Source organism: Physeter macrocephalus, chromosome 18 (assembly GCF_002837175.3).
Source record: "Physeter macrocephalus isolate SW-GA chromosome 18, ASM283717v5, whole genome shotgun sequence".
Taxonomy (NCBI): Eukaryota; Metazoa; Chordata; class Mammalia; order Artiodactyla; family Physeteridae; genus Physeter; species Physeter macrocephalus.
Genome location: NC_041231.1, coordinates 80,195,129 through 80,215,997, shown reverse-complemented (window position 1 = coordinate 80,215,997; position 20,869 = coordinate 80,195,129). Strand labels below are relative to the sequence as shown.

The 20,869-nt window shown below is 36.2% G+C and overlaps 1 protein-coding gene across 3 annotated transcripts in view; it reads right to left on the bottom strand.

Annotated features, from left to right (window-relative positions):
* Positions 1–20,869, bottom strand: part of CD2AP (CD2 associated protein) — a 110,062-nt gene that overhangs the window by 33,383 nt on the left and 55,810 nt on the right. For all 3 annotated transcript variants that reach the window (XM_007127386.4, XM_007127385.4, XM_028478510.2), the window contains exons 6-8: positions 3,099–3,286; positions 867–945; positions 376–470 (exon numbers count right to left, since the gene is read on the bottom strand). In XM_007127386.4, the coding sequence (XP_007127448.1) occupies positions 376–470; positions 867–945; positions 3,099–3,286 (362 nt within the window). The remainder of the gene's footprint in view (positions 1–375; positions 471–866; positions 946–3,098; positions 3,287–20,869) is intronic.

Below are 20,869 nucleotides of genomic sequence, written 5' to 3'. Positions count from 1 at the left end.
CCCCTATTTTTCTTCCTTTTCTTTTTACATTACAAACTCTACAACAAACATTAGATGGGGCAAAATATGCAATAAGGTAAAATAGGAAACGAGAACAGAACCCTGGGGGGCGGGGGGTGGTGTGGTTACAGAAAAAACACAACTTGATGGTAAAAATAATTCCCAATACATCAATTATAACAAAGACAGACAATAAACATTTGCTTAAAAAACCTTTCTGATCACTTACTATGTGCCAGGTTCTCAGGTCACAGAAATAAACAAGACAAAGTCACAGCCCTTCTAGAGCTTACATTCTAGTGGGAATGCAAGACTACTGAAAAATATTTCTATGAATAAATTAAGTGATTCACTGAAAACTGAGAAAAGTCTTACCTTACTTATCAACTGTATTATCTCCCCTTCTTTAAAAGTAAGTTCATCTTCATTAGTACCTTCATAGGCAAACAACGTTCTACAATATTCTTTAGCTAAAATGAAAAATGTAAATAATGAAGCTTCTATAAATTGGTTCTTTCAACAAATACTTATTAAGCCTCTATTTGGTCTAAAGAAATGTACACTAGAAGCTTCTAGAGATGATTTCAATAATTTTGGCCAATACTGTATGTTGAATTAAGTAACAATTTCATTAATCATTCATTCAAATAGTTACTACATGCCTACTATGTTCTAGGCACAGTTCTAACTGTATCAGATACATCAGTGTACAAAGCATACAAAAATCCTTGACCTCATGGTGTTTACATCTAGGAGGATTTAACACTCCGATGAAGTAGTACCATATAACAAATGTCTTCAACAAATCTAATAATATATTTGAGCATGCTTCATTCTTAATATGAAAATTTCATTCAAACACTTACCTTTAATTTTACTTTCAGTGTCTATTTTTGTTATCTCCACACTCTGAGTTTTGGATCCTAGTGACTGTGTGATTAAGGGCTAGAATAGAAAGGATGGTGCCAATTATTTTAAGTTAGAACAAAGCAAATAATGTTAAACAAAATTTCCATTAACAGTTATCTAGCTCTCCCTAATGGTACTTATAGCCAGGTTAGTAATGTGACTGAAAACTGCCATGAAAAAGATAAATATCTGAAAAGCTACTTAAATGATAGCCCAGAACGTCTAGTTTTTTAAACTCCCTATCTTAAGAATAATAAACATACTCTGACACCCATAATACTGTGATTTATTTTAGAACCTCTAAAATAAATAAAAATAGCATTTGAAAATTTACCATGTACCAACCTCTGAGCTAATAAGCACTTTACATACATTGTAACTTAATCCTTAGAACAATCTGCATAAAGTAGGCACTATCATCCACTCCTTTCATGGGTTAGGAGGCAGTTAGGTAACTTGCCCACAATAAAAATAATTTAGTAGTGGAGCCCAGATGTGAACCTAGAAAGTCTGACTCCAGAAGGTGGGCTCTTAAAACAACTGCATTAAACTTCCTTACAATGAGACAGAGTATAAAATAAAGTCTTTATACTTACTGCTATCAGAATGAAAACATTTAGGTAATGTTACAACCCTTTGTAACAATATATAGTCTAGTAGGCAATTTTCCATTGTAACTGACTACTCTAAGTCCTTCATCTTGTACTAGTGTTTCCTTGAGTTCTGTCCTCAGAAGTAACACTACATTTCACCCTGGATTTCATTAGTTAAAAATATGAACATACTGCTAATTTACCTATCATTGTGTGTTCTAGTTATCTCTTAAGATGCTCACTTTAATTTCTCCTAATTTTAACCATCATATCTTCCAATCTGGTCCTACAAACATAGCAAATGTGCTTCCTACTTTATCAATTCCTAGATCAGTGATCAAAGAAAGCCTTCCAAGGCCATCCTATACGGTAACCGTGAGACTACTCTCATTAACAACAACTCTTTAGTGGACATTAAAAATGGCAAATGAAAGATTACCGGTGTAATCATTAATCAAATAAAGTTATTCAATATAATCATAAGCTTCAGAGTTAGAAAGCGACCCCAGATCGTCTAGATTAATGTCCCTCATAATGCAGACATTGCTTCTAGACATTCCTAGCTATTACATGACTATACAGCACTATTCCAACAACAAGAACTCTAATCTTTACCTTTAAAACCAAGAATTAATTATTAATCTTAATGCCAGACAGTCACAGAACTAGGAGAGGGCAGGACAAAAAGTACAAGTTCTCTTTCCTGAACCCAAATTATTATTACATGAGAAAATATGTAACAAGCTGGGAAAGGAAAAAAAAAATGTTGAAACTAACCATTTTAGGAGAAAACATCAGAATATATTTCACCAACCAAAACAGTCTTCTAAGTGAAATGTAACTAAAAAAGGCAAGTAAATACTAAAATATTTTAAAATCTTACGAGTTAAATAAGACATACAAATGAGCACTACAAGGGAAACAATGCTTTAAGAGTCAAGGGACAAGCCACCTATGTGAAGTACTCAATCTAATCTCCAAGGTATTAACACCAGGAAGACTATATTCTAAAGATTGTAGCTATTTCCCCCACAAAATAGAAACTTAACAGTTTATTTTAAAGTCTCTTATTAGTATGGTACATTCACTTTGATTTACTTCACAATGCCAGTGAAACGCTAATACAAAATAAAGTTCTCCATACATCTAGGGCTAGCAATTAGGTTTCACCATTGCTGACAATCCAGAGTAAAGTTAAGCAGTGCCTAATTAATATCTCACTAAGAATTCACTTTAAAATGGTCCGTTTCAAGCCTACTTCAAATTGAAAGAAAAACATATAATTTTAGCTTTAAAAGGAAAACAAAAACTTGCCTTTTAACTATGTTTACACTATGATAACTAAAAACTCTAAAGTTTCCACTAAGAAAAGTTTGTGTTAAATTTATCCCCCAAATCCAATTTTATAAGAATCAAACATAAACATTAAAGTAAGCCACTTAAACTTGAAAAGTTTCTCACAGTCTTCTCATTCATAATCTATTATTGGCAATCTCAAAAAAGAAAAGGTAACAGAGTTGCAAACTAACTTTTACATTTAAAAAAAAGCTTAATGAGAGAATGAATGGGGTTAATCTAAGGAAAGCTCATTACTACCTTCTCTGGTTTTTTCTCTTCTGTTTCACTACTGGATGTTCTTGTCCTAAGTTTCACAGAGCCTTCTTTAAATATATCTCCAAATCCAACTCCTCGGATTTTCTTTGGCTGCATAACTGATCCAGGTGCAGTTTCGTTCCCATTTCCCGGAGAAGGTAAAGGTGAGGTAGACCCAGTCAAAACAGTTTCTGAAAGGATAATTTGTTTGTAAAGAATGACACCTAAAATCACAAAAACCTTGACATTCCCCTTCCACAGTATTTATATTCTATACGTCTTAATAAAAAATGGTATAAAATAATATGGTATAAAATGGTATAAAAATAATAAAATGACTGAATATTAAAATATCCCAAAGAATAAGATGCACTTTATACTGATTTTTTTAATGTTGTTTAAAACAATTTTAGGTATTCCTAATTAGTAAAATGCTAATCGGAAATCCAGGAAAGCACAGTATACCAGGTCCTTAAGAAGAGCATATCAAAATTTACAGCTCTTGCACAAAGATGAAATAATGTAAGACAGAAACATTAAAGAGATAAAGTTAATCATTTTAAAGTTACATGACCCAAACTGATCAAAATTAGGGTGATTTTCTGAATATAAAAACTGGTAATATTAGCAAGTTTTTATTTTAAAAAGTCCACAGTTCAAGGCCTGTCATTTTAACTCAGGGATGAAGTAATTAATAATCTAAGAAAAAAGTTCTAGAGTAATCATCCAAGAAGATTCCAGAACCATTTCAGAATGAGGGCTGAGGGGTAGGGAAAAATACATGATTTCAGTTCATTTAATTAAGCAGTCTGTTGAAGTTTAATGGTTAAGAACAACAGAGGTAATAATAAAAATGGTAGTTACCATTTATTCAGGGCTTAATCCGTGCCAGCTATTTGTTGAGCACTATACATGAATTATATCTAATTTACATAATCACATACAGGCTTAACATTAAGCACTATTATTCCTCATTTTCAAAATAAGTAAAATGGGCAGTTATTCAGAACTTTCCCAAGGCCATACAAGTAGTAACAAAGCCAACATTTGAACTGAATTCCAGATGACCCCAAAACCAGTCCTAAATATTTTAACATAATGACTCAGACAACAAAAGCCTCTAATCACACATTTGAAACTATCTGAGAAGAAGTTAACAGAAACAACTTTTATGAACTTAAGAAATGTAATGCTATCAAGTACAGTGATCTACCCTAACCACTTGCAACGTGAGCTCAAGCCACATATATTTTTGCTGATATATTTTTAAATAAATTTTACTCAAAGAAAGTTTACACACAATAAAATGAACCCATTTTAAATGGATATTACAATAATTTTTGACAAATGTATGCACCACGTAACCACAATAATCCAGATGCAGAATATCCCTGTCACCCTGAAAAGGACACTTACACAAGATCCCAGTCAATTTTTCCTACCCTCAAGTCTCAAGAAACTTCTGATCTTCATTCTGTCAGTATAGATATGTCCTTTTTAATTCATATAAATTAAACATACAGCACGTAAGTCTTTTGTGTCTCCTTCTTTTGCTAAGTATAATATGTGTTCCATGCATCCACACTTCATTCCTTTTTATCACTAATAGGTATTCCATCAGACAGGTATATCACTATTTACCTACCATTAAGAACGTTAGCTGGTTTTTCATAGATGAACTTTATCCAATTTAGAAAGTTCCCTTCTGTTGCTATTATGAAGAGTTTTTATCGTAAGTGTTGAATACGTAAAAATCTTTCTGCATCTACTGAGATGACCATATGGTTTTTCTCCTTTAAACTTTTTAATATGTTAGATTATATCAACTTCTGAATGCACAGAATAAACCGCATTACTCATAATGTATTAACATTTACATATTTTGCTAGATTTGATGTGCTAATATTTTGTTGAGGATTTCTGTGTTTATCTTCATGAGATAAAGTGTTATAATTCCTAAAGTCATACAGACCTAAGAAATTGGAAAGAATTTGTGGAAGATTAAATGCTTGACAGAATTCACGAGTGAAACCACATAGGGAATTTTCTGTGTGAAGATTTTTTTTCTCTTTTTAACATCTTTATTGGAGTATAATTGCTTTACAATGGTGTGTTAGTTTCTGCTTTATAACGAAGTGAATCAGTTATACATATACATATGTTCCCATATCTCTTCCCTCTTGCGTCTCCCTCCCTCCCCCCCTCCCTATCCCACCCCTCTAGGTGGTCACACAGCACCGAGCTGATCTCCCTGTGCTATGCGGCTGCTTCCCACTAGCTATCTATTTTACATTTGGTAGTGTATATGTGTCAGTGCTACTCTCTCACTTCGTCCCAGCTTACCCTTGCGCCACCCTGTGTCCTCAAGTTCATTCTCTACGTCTGTGTCTTTAATCCTATCCTGCCCCTAGATTCAGTAGAACCTTTTTTTTTTTAAGATTCCGTATATATGTTAGCATACGGTATTTGTTTTTCTCTTTCTGGACTTCACTCTATATGACAGACTCTAGGTCCATCCACCTCCCTACAAATAACTAAATTTCGTTTCTTATTATGGCTGAGTAATATTCCATTGTATATATATGTACCACATCTTCTTTATCCATTTATCTGTCGATAGACACTTAGGTTGCTTCCATGTGCTGGCTATTGTAAATGGTGCTGCAAAGAACATTGTGGTACATGACTCTTCTTGAATTATGGTTTTCTCAGCCTATATGCCCAGTAGTGGGATTGCGGGGTCATACAGTAGTTCTATTTTTAGTTTTTTAAGGAACCTCCATACTATTCTCCATAGTGGCTTTATCAATTTACATTCCCATCAACAGTGCAAGAGGGTTCCTTTTCTCCACAACCCTCTCCAACATTTATTGTTTGTAGATTTTTTGATGATGGCCATTCTGACCACTGTGAGGTGATACCTCATTGTAGTTTTGATTTGCATTTCTCTAACGATTAGTGATGCTGAGCATCTTTCCATGTATTTATTGGCAATCTGTATATCTTGTTTAGAGAAATGTCTATTTAGGTGTTCTGCCCATTTTTGCATTGTATTGTTTGTTTTTTTGACATTGAGCTGCATGAGCTGCCTGTATATTTTGGAGATTAATCCTTTGTCAGTTTCTTCATCTGCAAATATTTTCTCCCATTCTGAGGGGTTTTTTGTCTTTTTATGGGGCCCTTTGCTGTGCAAAAGCTTTTAAGTTTCATTAGGTCCCATTTGCTTATTTTTGTTTTTATTTCCATTTCTCTAGGAGGTGGGTCAAAAAGGATCTTGCTGTGATTTATGTCATAGAGTGTTCTGCCTATGCTTTCCTCTAAGAGTTTTATAGTGTCTGGCCTTACATTTAGGTCTTTAATCCATTTTGAGTTTACTTTTGTGTATGGTGTTAGGGAGTGTTGTAATTTCATTCTTTTACATGTAGCTGTCCAGTTTTCCCAGCACCACTTACTGAAGAGGCTGCCTTTTCTCCATTGTATATTCTTGCCTCCTTTATCAAAAATAAGGTGACATATGTGCATGGGGTTATCTCTGGGCTTTCTATCCTGTTCCACTGATATATATTTGTTTCTGTGTCTTGATTACTGTAGCTTTGTAGTATAGTCTGAAGTCCAGGAGCCTGATTCTTCCAATTCTGTTTTTCTTTCTCAAGATTGTTTTGGCTATTAGGTGTCTTTTGTGTTTCCATGCAAATTGTGAATTTTTTTGTTCTAGTTCTGTGGAAAATGCCAGTGGTAGTTTAATTTTGTATCCGGCTACTCTACCAAATTCACTGATTAGCTCTAGTAGTTTTTTGGTGGCATCGTCAGGATTCTCTATGTATAGTATGTCATCTGCAAACAGTGACAGTTTTATTTCTTCTTTTCCGATTTGGATTCCATTTATTTCTTTTTCTTCTCTGATTGCTGTGGCTAAAACTTCCAAAACTATCTTCAATAACAGTGGTGAGAGTGGGCAACCTTGTTTTCTTCCTGATCTTAGAGGAAATGGTTTCAGTTTTTTCAGTTTTTCACCACTGAGAATGATGCTGGCTGTGGGTCTGTCATAATATGGCCTTTATTATGTTGAGGTAAGTTCCCTCTATGCCTACTTTCTCGAGACTTTTTATCATAAATGGGTATTGAATTTCGTCAAAAGCTTTTACTGCATCTATTGAGATTATCATATGATTTTTCTCCTTCAATTTGTTTATATGGTGTATCACATCGATTGATTTGCCTATACTGAAGAATCCTTGCATTCCTGAGATAACCCCCACTTGATCATGGTGTATGATCCTTTTAATGTGCTGTTGGATTCTGTCTGCTAGTATTTTGTTGAGGATTTTTGCATCTATGTTCATCAGAGATATTGGCCTGTAGTCTTCTTTTTTTGTGACATCTTTGTCTGGTTTTGGTATCAGGGTGATGGTGGACTTGTAGAATGAGTTTGGGAGTGTTCCTCCCTCTGCTATATTTTGGAAGAGTCTGAGAAGGATAGGTGTTAGTTCTTCTCTAAATGTTTGATAGAATTCGCCTGTGAAGCCATCTGGTCCTGGGCTTTTGTTTGTTGGAAGATTTTTAATCACAGTTTCAATTTCAGTGCTTGTGATTGGTCTGTTTATATTTTCTATTTCCTCCTGGTTCAGTCTCGGAAGGTTGTGCTTTTTTAAGAATTTGTCCATTTATTCCAGGTTGTCCATTTTATTAGCATATAATTGATTGTAGTAATCTCTCATTGTCCTTTGTATTTCTGCAGTGTCAGTTGTTACTTCTCCTTTTTCATTTCTAATTCTATTGATTTGAGTCTTCTCCCTTTTATTCTTGATGAGTCTGGCTAATGGTTTATCAATTTTATTTATCTTCTCAAAGAACCAGCTTTTAGTTTTATTGATCTTTGCTATTGTTTCCTTCATTTCTTTTTCATTTATTTCTGATCTGATCTTTATGGAGGTAGGATTGTATTGCTGTGAACTTCCCTCTTAGAGCTGCTTTTGCTGCATCCCACAGGTTTTGGGTCGTCGTGTTTTCATTGTCATTTTGCGGCATGTGGGATCTTCCTGGACTGGGGCACAAACCCGTTTCCCCTGCATTGGCAGGCGGACTCTCAAACACTGCACCACCAGGGAAGTCCTCTAGGTATTTTTTAATTTCTTCTTTGATTTCTTCAGTGATCTCTTGGTTATTTAGTAGTGTATTGTTTAGCCTCCATGTGTTTGTATTTTTTACAGATTTTTTTCCTGTAATTGATGTCTAGTCTCATAGCCTTGTGGTCGGAAAAGATACTTGATATGACTTCAATTTTCTTAAATTCACCAAGGCTTGATTTGTGACCCAAGTATGATCTATCCCAGAGAATGTTCCATGAGCGCTTGAGAAGAAAGTGTATTCTGTTGTTTTCGGATGGAATGTCCTATAAATATCAATTAAGTCCATTTGTTTAATGTGTCTTCTAAAGCTTGTGTTTCCTTATTTATTTTCATTTTGGCTGATCTGTCCATTGGTGAAAGTGGGGTGTTAAAGTCCGTTAGTATGATTGTGTTACTGTCGGTTTCCCGTTATGGCTGTTAGCATTTGCCTTATGTATGGAGGTGCTCCTGTGTTGGGTGCATAAGTATTTACAATTGTTATATCTTCTTCTTGGATTGATCCCTTGATCATTATGTAGTGTCCTTCTTTGCCTCTTGTAATATTCTTTATTTTAAAGTCTATTTCCTCTGATATAAGAATTGCTACTCCAGCTTTCTTTTGATTTCCATTTGCATGGAATACCTTTTTCCATCCCCTCACTTTCAGTCTGTATGTGTCCCTAGGTCTGAAGTGGGTCTCTTGTAGACAGCATTTGTACAGGTCTTGTTTTTGTATCCATTCAGCTAGTCTATGTTTCTTGATTGGAGCATTTGAGCCATTTACATTTAAGGTAATTATCAATATGTATGTTCCTATGACCATTTTCTTAATTGTTCTGGGTTTGTTTTTGTAGGTCTTTTCCTTCTCTTGTGTTTCCTGCCTAGAGAAGTTCCTTTATCATTTGTTGTAAAGCTGGTTTGGTGGTACTGTATTTGCTTATCTGTAAATTTCTCCATTGAATCTGAACGAGATCCTTGCTGGGTTGAGTAATCTTGGTTGTAGGTTTTTCCCTTTCATCACTTTAATTGTACAGGTCTTGTTTTTGTATCCATTCAGCTAGTCTATGTTTCTTGATTGGAGCATTTGAGCCATTTACATTTAAGGTAATTATCAATATGTATGTTCCTATGACCATTTTCTTAATTGTTCTGGGTTTGTTTTTGTAGGTCTTTTCCTTCTCTTGTGTTTCCTGCCTAGAGAAGTTCCTTTATCATTTGTTGTAAAGCTGGTTTGGTGGTACTGTATTTGCTTATCTGTAAATTTCTCCATTGAATCTGAACGAGATCCTTGCTGGGTTGAGTAATCTTGGTTGTAGGTTTTTCCCTTTCATCACTTTAAATATGTCCTGCCACTCCCTTCTGGCTTGCAGAGTTTCTGCTGAAAAATCAGCTGTTAACCTTATGGGGATTCCCTTGTATGCTATTTGTTGCTTTTCCATTGCTGCTTTTAATATTTTTTCTTTGCATTTAATTTTTGATAGTTTGATTACTGTGTCTCGGCATGTTTCTCTTTGGGTTTATCCTGTATGGTACTCTCTGTGCTTCCTGGACTTGATTATTTCCCTTCCCATGTTAGGGAAGGTTTCAACTATAATCTCTTTAAAGAGATTATATAGAAAATATTTAAATATTTTCTCAGACCCTTTTTTTTCCTCTTATTCTTCTGGGACCCCTATAATTCGAATGTTGGTGCATTTAATGTTTTCCCAGAGGTCTCTGAAACTGTCCTCAATTCTTTTCATTCTTTTTTTCTTTATTCTTCTCCCTGGCAGTTATTTCTACCATTTTACCTTCCAGCTCACTTATCCTTTCTTCTGCTTCAGTTATTCTGTTATTGATTCCTTCTAGAGTATTTTTAATTTCAGTAATTGTGTTGTTCACCACTGTTTGTTTGCTCTTTAGTTCTTCTAGATCCTTGTTAAATGTTTCTTGTATTTTCTCCATTCTCTTTCTGAGATTTTGGATCATCTCTACTATCATTACTCTGAATTCTTTTTCAGGTAGGTTGCCTATTTCGTCTTCATTTATTTGGTCTTGTAGAGGTTTTTACCTTGCTCCTTCTTCTGTAACATATTTTTTTGTTGTTTCTTTTTTTTTTTTTTTAATGGGTGGTGCTGTATTCCTGTCTTACTGGTTGTTTGGCCTGAGACCTCCAGCACTGGAGTTTGCAGGCAGTTAGATAGAGCTGGGTCTTGGTGCTGAGATGAGGACCTCCGGGAGACCCCACTCCAATTGGTATTCCCTGGGATCTGAGGTTCTCTGTTAGTCCAGTGGTTTGGACTCAGAGCTCCCACCACAGGAGCTCGGGCCCAACCTCTGGCCTGGGAACCAAGATCCTGCAAGCTTCGTTGTGCCGTTTAAAAAAAAAGGAAGAAAGAAAAAAAGGAGCAGTACAATATCAAAGAATAAAAAAACAAGATAAAATTAGAAAGATAAAAAATATATTAGGAAAAATAAAACTATAATTGAAACAACTGCAACAAGGTAAAATAAAACCACAGCAGAAAAAAGAAAAAAATGGAGGTGGGGGGGAGAACAAGCCAAAAGGAGAGATTGCCAGTCGCTGGGGCTTCCTCCCATCCCCTTAGGTGTCTGTGGTCTCCCACGGGTGCCTGGTAGGTGTCCTAGTTGTGAGGAGACGCGAATTCTGCGTCCTCCTAGTATGCCATCTTCACTACACCTCCTGTGTGAAGATTTTTGATAATGAATTCAATTATGAATCAGCAGATGATTCTAAGGTGCAATTATCAGTTTCAGTATTTGATTATAGACATAAAATGAACAGTTTCTTTTAGATTTAGTGATTCTAAACTTTACTACAGTCATTAAAGCATATATCATTAAAATAAATGCATAGATATTTCAATTATCTAGTACTAATGGACAGGCTAATTGCTTTTGAACTCTAGAGTTAAACCTTCTCGATCCATATCTCATCTCTTCCCCTGTATATGCCCAGTTTCTTCACCTGCAAAATGGGATACTTCATAGGGTTGTTATGAGAATTAAGTCAGTTGATTCCTGTAAAGCACTTAAAACAGTGCCTGGCTCAGGGCCTATTACTTTTAACAAGTTTAAAGATGTATTATTGAAAATTATTCAAGTAGGAAAGAGTAGGATCACATAGAAGGAGCAAAAAATAAAAGGGCAACGTAGACACTAGAAGGAAAACAACTGCAACAAGGTAAAATAAAACCACAGCAGAAAAAAGAAAAAAATGGGGGTGGGGGGGAGAACAAGCCAAAAGGAGAGATTGCCAGTCGCTGGGGCTTCCTCCCATCCCCTTAGGTGTCTGTGGTCTCCCACGGGTGCCTGGTAGGTGTCCTAGTTGTGAGGAGACACGAATTCTGCGTCCTCCTAGTATGCCATCTTCACTACACCTCCTGTGTGAAGATTTTTGATAATGAATTCAATTATGAATCAGCAGATGATTCTAAGGTGCAATTATCAGTTTCAGTATTTGATTATAGACATAAAATGAACAGTTTCTTTTAGATTTAGTGATTCTAAACTTTACTACAGTCATTAAAGCATATATCATTAAAATAAATGCATAGATATTTCAATTATCTAGTACTAATGGACAGGCTAATTGCTTTTGAACTCTAGAGTTAAACCTTCTCGATCCATATCTCATCTCTTCCCCTGTATATGCCCAGTTTCTTCACCTGCAAAATGGGATACTTCATAGGGTTGTTATGAGAATTAAGTCAGTTGATTCCTGTAAAGCACTTAAAACAGTGCCTGGCTCAGGGCCTATTACTTTTAACAAGTTTAAAGATGTATTATTGAAAATTATTCAAGTAGGAAAGAGTAGGATCACATAGAAGGAGCAAAAAATAAAAGGGCAACGTAGACACTAGAAGGAAGAAAGCAGTGGGTCGGGGGAGAAGGCAGGGACAAAGGAGGAGAAAAGAACAAAAGAATGAAGAGAAAGGGTAAACAGAAGGTCTCATAATCAGACATAACAGAAATCTTACCCTATATGGTATTTCTAATATTTTTATGTCCATGTTTTATCCATCAGAGATTGTCCATGCATTGTTAAGTTTTAAAAAAAATTATATTTGCATTTTATGTATGGCACTGTCAGCCATAAAACCTAACAGCAAATCTTCCTATTAAACCTAAAACTCTCCCTTCCTCCCTTTCTCATGAAATCTCTACAGCGAAAACTACTTGATGACTTGCACCTCCATATAAAATGACTTAAAACCACCAAGAACCCCAAAATACAACTACTTTTTGAAAAAGCAAACAAACAAGAATCATTATGTGAACTGCACTGAGTACTAAAGAAAAATAATATAAAGTAAGAAACCTGATGAAAATACAAAGCACTTAATGGAAGCAATCCAAGTTCACTATTAAAGTGAATGGGTCTTACATTAAGGTAAAACATGTAAACCAAGTAGAAGAACTTGGAATCTACTTTAGTTGCTGGCATAAATTCCCTCTCTTTTTACTCCAGAGAAGAATATCTTTCACCATCATTCAAAGATTTTTATGATACTCCTACATTTCCTAAGAAAATGTTGTTTGTGTGTTATGGACTTAAAATCTGTATTCCTTAGTTCCTAAAAAGAATCATTTAGAAAGAGCATCTGGCTCTAACAACAACTTGTAAAGACTCATATAACATATTACCAGTAAAAGCACTGAAGCCCCAGAACATTTTTCCTTACAAAGCTGCTCACCAGGAGAAGGAGTTCAAGGTGAAAGCTAATGTGAGATTAGACACCAAAGTAAATTGTGCACCATCTTAACTCCTGGAGACTAGGCTGCAGATCACCAAATTTCTATCCACCACCTTTGGCACACCCAGGGTGCATCACCATTCTACAAGGTCCTGTGCCCCACTAGCAATAAGCATCACCTTCCTTTTCAGAGCCTGAATAATGAAATGAAACCTCAGATTGACTCCTCCGAAGAGAATGAACGTAAGACACGAGAACTCCTGAAGAACAATCTATCAGAGTTTCTGAAACATTTTGTGCAATGCATCCCTCTAGTAGCCCTGTAAAGCCCAGAGGGATACATGGCTCAAAACATTTAACAATCCCTGTTGGGACCTTTTTAGTCTCCTCAAAATTCTGACCTCTTCACTCTGCACCTCATTCTTCACTTCTCTCCTTTCTTATAGAAGAAATTAAAAGTCAGATTATCTCACCCTCAGCTTCTGGGCACTAACTCTGAAGTACCTCCAATAAATTGAAACTAATCATGATACCTATAATGTAAATCTCATTTCCTCCCACCTCCTGGGTAAATCCTGTTCTGCTGATAAATCCCATCTTCTGAATTTGCATCTTCAGCTTCTCCCTCTCTACTTGTCCTCTGCCATTAGCATTTGAAAATGATCAAGACTTTTCCTTTTTAAGAAAAGAAGGAAAACATTCTGGAGTTTATGTTGCTTCACTGCTTTACACTTACCAATCACCTCTCTTCACTGCTTTTGTCCAGGTCATTAATGATTTCTTCAACCCTAAATCAGGATTACATTTTATTTCTTACCTTACTTATCTTATTTAACCTTGCAGCAGCATCTGACACTACTGTCCATGTCCTCCCTGAAACACTCCCTTCTCATGATGACCACTCACAGGTTGCCTCCTGGCTCTCTCTCTGTGCCTTCTTGGTCTTCTTTTTAGTTACTCTGTCTTGGCCTAGACCATAAATGTTGCTACATAGGATTCTATCTTAGGCTTTATTCCTTTTTCACCCTAGACACTCTCCCTAGGTAATCTCATCCAACTCCATGGTTTCTTGTACCACCTAACATACTTTCAAGCCTTAATTTTGGACATCCACCCCAAATTTCTTTTCTAGGTTTCAGACACACACATACAACTATCAAATATCTTCACTTGGATGCCCTCACACCCCCACAGGACTCAAAGTCAACATCTCCAAAAGTGAATTCATCATCTTCTCCCAAAACTTATCCCTTCTCTGCAAATGACATCATCTACCCAGCTTACTGACCAAAGATCTGGTAGCAATTGACTCTTCTTTCTCAGTCATTCCCCATCATCCCATCATCACAAGGTGCAGTTCTTTATACCACATATTTAGCACAGGAATGCTGCCCATGTTTCTCCATTCCCATGATCACTCCTCTAGTTTAGGTTAATACTATTTCTACCTAAATTATCAAAACATTCTCAACTGGTCTCGCTACCCCAATCTTATTCTCTTCCAATCCACTCTTGACACTGCAACCAAACCAGTCTAAGGTAATCTGGGGCTTCCCTGGTGGCACAGTGGTTGAGAATCTGCCTGCCAATGCAGGGGACATGGGTTTGAGCCCTGGTCCGGGAAGATGCCACATGCCACAGAGCAACTAAGCCTGTGTGCCACAACTACTGAGCCTGCGCTCCAGAGCCCTTGAGCCACAACTACTGAGCCCACATGCCTAGAGCCCATGCTCCACAAAAAAAGAAGCCACCGCAATGAGAAGCCTGCACACTGCAAAGAAGAGTAGCCCCCGCTTGCCACAACTAGAGAAAAGCCCACGCGCAGCAACAAAGACCCAAAGCAGCCAAAAGTAAATAAATAAAATAAATTTATATAAATAAATAAAGTAATCTGATCATTTCTCTCCCCTCTAAGGCTTCTCTGTGACTTGACTACCAGTTCTGTAATGCCTTCTTAAGCCTGACCCAACAATTTCTCTAGCCTCAAAACTTACCACATCCAACTATACACTCTATAATCCCTCTGAATTGAATCTCTTTCAGGATCTTGAAATTGCTCTGCTCATTCTTTACCCTCTGCCACAAACCTACCTAGGGATCTCCTACCCATTCTGAGATCTCAATCTTTAACTTCCTATGGGGCGCATTCCCTTACATCCTTCTCAGTCTGAGTTAGCTCTTTACACATCTATAGCACCCGGAATCTTCCTGCCACAAATGTGTCTCATGCTGAATTATAATCACTTGTCTAATATTCTTTTCTTTCTCCATGGACCAAAAGCTTCAAATATGGGGAATAATCATGACTATGTTGCTCATCACTGTATTCCCATAAACATGCACAATATGCTCAACAATAAGCACTCAATATACTGAATGAACAAACATATGAATGTTGAATTAACTAAATAATAGAATTTATATTTAGAATTTCCCTTCACTCACTTCAACTTTTAAATTTCAGATCTGGGAATGCACTGAGTCCGTGGGAAATACCATAGAACCCACATATTACTGCTCATATTTCTCAGAGGGGTGAAAGTACATGAAAAGACAGTTCAGTAGCCATGACTGACATGCAAACAAATGAGCTAAAACAGTGAGAATTACCTTACAGCCTCACCCCCATATGTTAAATAAAACAGTAAAGTAAAAAGATCAGAAGAAGAGAATTCCAGTTGTGATTTTACCACTCAGTGGTTAAATAATCTGAGTTATAATTTCTTCACCTTTAAAGTGGAGGTGACACTAACTTCAAAAATTATGAGGATTTAACATGACCAAGTATTTGAAAAGTTCTCTGCACACCAAAAACCACTATGCATTCATTCATCCACTGAGCAACACTGTGACACTGTTTTAGAAACTAGGTATGCAGCAGTGAACAAAACAAAATATATATTCTAATGTGGGGGTAGACAGACAATAAGAAAATAAATAAGAAATAATAACAAATGTATCAAAGAAGATAAGGGAATTAAAGAACGGAAGATAGAAGCTTTTTGTGTTTTATACAGAGCTATTAGGAAAGGCCTCACTGAAAAGGTGATTTCTGAGGAGAATCCTGAAATCAAACTGAAAGCCAATAAGGATATCTCAAAGAACATTCGGGGCAAATGTATACAGCAAGTACAAAGGCTGTGAGACAGAAATGTTCCTGACATCTTCAAAAACAGTAAGAAGACTAATGAGAACAAAGGGGATGGTTAAGTAGGAGATAAAGTCAGAGAGGCGGGGGTAGACATTTGGTGGTGCCAGATCTTGGAGGGCTCTATAGCCAATTTAAGAAGACTTTGGCTTTTACTCTAAGTAAAATGGACAGCTACTGGAGGGTAAGCACTTTAACATTCAGTAGGGAGGTAATGGCAAATAACAGACTATTGCAATCATACAGAAAAAGACAACTTACACCAGGGTAGCAGCTGTTCAGGTGGTAAAAGAAAACAGATTCTGTACATTTATTTAGTAGGTGACAAAGTCTGTTACTGAATCAAGTATAGAGTGTGGTACTATAAAGAAGAGTAAAGGTGAATCCAATTCTTTGGTCTAAAAAGAAGGATGGAGTTGCCATTAGCTCAGATGAAGAAGACTGTACAGAGAAAATTTGGGTATAGAGAAAAGAAGATCAGTTTTTTGCTGTTGTTTTAATTAATTAATTAATTTATTTATTTATTTTTGGCTGTGTTGGGTCTTCGTTTCTGTGTGAGGGCCTTCTCTAGTTGCGGCGAGCAGGGGCCACTCCTCATCGCGGCACGCGGGCCTCTCACTATCGCGGCCTCTCTTGTTGCGGAGCACAGGCTCCAGACGTGCAGGCTCAGTAGTTGTGGCTCACGGGCCTAGTTGCTCCGCGGCATGTGGGATCCTCCCAGACCAGGGCTCGAACCCGTGTCCCCCGCATTGGCAGGTGGATTCTCAACCACTGCGCCACCAGGGAAGCCCGAAGATCAGTTTTTACCATCTTAGTTCAAGATGCCTATTTAGACATCAAAATGGAAATTTTTTTTAAAAAAATAAATTTATTTATTTATTTTTGGCCGCATTGGGTCTCGTTGCTGTGAGCAGGTTTCTCTGTTTGCGGTGAGCGGGGGCTACTCTTCGATGCATTGCGCGGGCTTCTCACTGTGGTGGCTTCTCTTTGTTGTGGAGCACAGGCTCTAGGGGCACAGGCTTTAGTAGTTGTGGCACGCGGGCTCAGTAGTTGTGGTGCACCGGCTTAGTTGCTCTGTGGCATGTGGGATCTTCCCGGACCAGGGCTCAAACCCATGTCCCCTGCATTGGCAGGCAGATTCTTAACCACTGCACCACCAGGGAAGTCCCCAAATGGAGATTTTTATAGGCTTAATGTGGGGAGAAGACTTAACAAGGGATAAAATACTAGTAGATACAGTCACTGGCTTTATTAAAAAGAAGGAAAATTGAAAGCTAGTCCTACTTAGGAAATAAGTGGAATCTGAAAGGTGACAAAAAGACACTCTAAACAAGAAAGGCTAAGAATATTTGACGAAATGAAAGGGCAGTCATTTCATTATAAAAACTGAAACATCACACTTCCCTAGAGAAGCAAAGCTTTTCCTGAAATTGACTACTAAAAAGATACTAATCTTGAGATTTTATATAGAAACCACTGAGTAACAGAATAGATTATAAGTTTACCACATTCCTAAATATAATAGGGGCTTTTTTTATAGCTTTCATACCACTGTTCTTCAAAGAAAACTGAGGGCATAAAGATAATTACCCTCAGGCTCAGGTAATACTGTCTACCTACTGTCTAGAGTCAGAATTATCTTCTTAGCAGTAATAGCTAGAATTTAACTAGTCAAAACATGAACATCATCCCATATACTTCAGTTTATTAAAAGAAGAGAAGAGAAGAGCTCTACTAAATGTAAAGGAGTGTAAGAAGAAACTATGTAAAATAAACAAATGCAGTGGATATGGCATTCTAATACTGTAAGCAAAAAACAAATTAAAAAATTTATTAAGTACAGTTGGTAATTCTTATAACAGTTACCAGAAACATACACCATTTTACTGACTAGAAAAGACTATCAAAACACCAGTTATACACAGAAGATGTTATTATTTTGTTAGGACACAGGAATAGTGGACATGAATTCTCTAAGTCATAATGCATAAGATATCAAACTCTTAAATTAAAACTTAAAGGACTCTATGCCTTTATCACTAAAGTTATAAAGACCTTATAAAGCACTCACTTCCTGGCATTTACATCAGTATGCAAAAACTTTCTGCCTAAAAATTAGAGTTAAAAAAAAAATAAGAATTACAGTGTACTTCAACCACTGACTTCCCACCCCATAATCACAAAGCTCCACATTTAGAATGCACTGCTATTGGAAAGGGGTTAAGCAAGCAAGGAAGTACATTTTTAACAGATATGATTCTGCAAGGTTACTAAAATTCAAAGAAGGCTGAATACTGCAAGGAATGCCCAAAGTATTTATAATTATGAAAGTAATGAACTACATCCAAATTTAAATTTGTCTTTTGCTAGTGGTTCCATATGGACTTTAAATTTTGTACATATTTTAAGGGCTCAGTTTACAAGGCATCATAAAGATGATAGAAATGTCCTGTACATTTATTGTGGTAGTGGTTTTCATGGATGTATACAGTTGTCAAAATCATCAAATTGTATATTTTACATATACACAGTTTACTGTATGTAAATTATATTTCCAATAAGGTTAATTTTTTTAAATGTCACAGAAACTAGTTTGAAGGCTCTCTCACTGGCCAAACCTGGCAGTATCAAAATAAATAATAATGGCAATAATAGATTAACACCTAGTGAATAAAAAAAAACAACTGATGAGTCCACGCTGATTTAAAAAGAAAAAGAAACTGGGGAGAAAGCAAAATTCTTCTCTATAGAAGAATGTCAAATAATAAACAGATGGGATGATGGAATTAGAAAATCATCATTTTGCAACTATCACAGTCATAAGTGATTCAGGCAAAATTTATCTGTGGATGCTTTAACTGCAGAGTGAAAGTCTGATGAAGAATAAGATATTTACATAGTCTCAAAGTACCTCCCCACAAGACACTTATCAATTAGAAGGAAAAAAACAGTAAACTTACAGTAGCAGCACAGCTTTAACCAAGTAATCAAATTTAACATCACCAATAATAAAAGACACAAAGCATATGTGTCCTCCATACAATACAATGAGACATCATCATTCTGTAGCCCTATCAGTAAAATATAACCTGAAACTAATCATGAAGAATCAGAAGAAAAATCCAAACTGGGATCCATTATACAAAATAACCAGCCTAAATTCTTTAAAAATGTCAAGGTCAAGAAAAACAGAGAAAGGTTGGGTATCTATTCTAAACAAAAGAAACTTAAGTAAATTCTCTGCATGGTCTTGTCTAGGAGAAAAAAATAGCTATGTAAAGTATACTAGAACAATTAAGAATTCTGTATATGGACTGTGAATTAAACAATATTGGTAATATTAAATATCTTGATTTTGATAACTGTACTGTAGTTATAAGACTGCCCTTGTTCTTAGGAAATACACACTGAAGTACTTAAAGGTAAAGGAAAAAAAGACCCCCAGATTTTTAAATAGAAATTGAGTAATAAATTAGCAAATGAGGCAAAATGTTAACAATTGGTGGTGAATCTGGATAAAGGATATATGGGACCTCTCTATTTTTGCAATGTTGCTCCAAGTTAAAAAAAAAAAGTTTCAAAAAAAAAAAAAATCACTGTACTGCAGTTTAAAGGATGGACTCATAAAGTGAGAAGTAGTGAGCAAAAGTACACAGGAATGAGATCAGAAACAGAAAATTCTTAGAAGTCTTGAGTCTTCTAAGAATATGTATGTAGAATAATATTAAGTGGTAATTTCTAAAAGTTTTAGGTTTCTCTGTTACAGAGTTGAGGGGGTGGTACTAGGACTTCGTAGCTCTAAACCTAGATGTCTGTGAGCTTGCTCTATCGTTTCATGCCCTATTCTACCATTTCATTACTTGACTTTTTTCAAAGTTCAACACTTTTTTGAGAAGAAGGAGAAAAAAACTGCATAAATCTTTCATGTGCAAACAACCATAATTATGGATGAGGATAAAAATTTCAGAGAACTTTCTTAATAAGGTTTAAAATGGTAGAACTAAAAATGCATCACAAAAACTTTAGGAATTATCTCAACAATGATTTCTAGATACCTTTTATAAATTATGTTTAATATTATCATCTAATAAATGTAAAATTATTTAATTTTTTTCTCTAAAATTTATTCCCTCACCATTGAGGACAGTGAGGCTTACAAATGCATTTGCTACACATAACAACCTTATAATGCTTTCCTACTTAATTTCAAAGTATTGAAGGTACTGACAAAAAGAAGCAAAAGAAAGTAGGTTCAAAACAATCTGCAATGTTGCAAGCATTATGCTTAGAAACTATCTTGCTAGTTCACAGAACAGTCCTTTTAGGTAAAAATTATTATTCCCATTTTGCACACTAAGAAACTACAGTTAAGCAAAGATGACCAAACCACAGTCCCTGCCATCATGGAGCCCAAAATCCTAGATAGATTAAAAAACATAAGTGTCCACTGGAATGCAATATGAAGTACTAGGTACAGAAGCAGTCTGGACAACCTTAAGACTTCATCTCATTGTTTTGAATGATATATAGCTGCTATGGTCTGCAAATTTGTGTCCCTGCAAAATTCCTATGTTGAAATCCTAACCCCACAAATTAAGAGGTGGGGCTTTCTGGGCTTCCCTGGTGGCGCAGTGGTTGAGAGTCCGCCTGCCGATGCAGGCCCCAGTCCGGGAAGATCCCACATGCCGAGGAGCGGCTAGGCCCGTGAGCCATGGCCGCTGAGCCTGCGCATCCGGCGGCTGTGCTCCACAACGGAAGAGGCCACAGCAGTGAGAGGCCTGCGTACCGCAAAAAAAAAAAAAAAAAAAAAAGAGAGAGAGA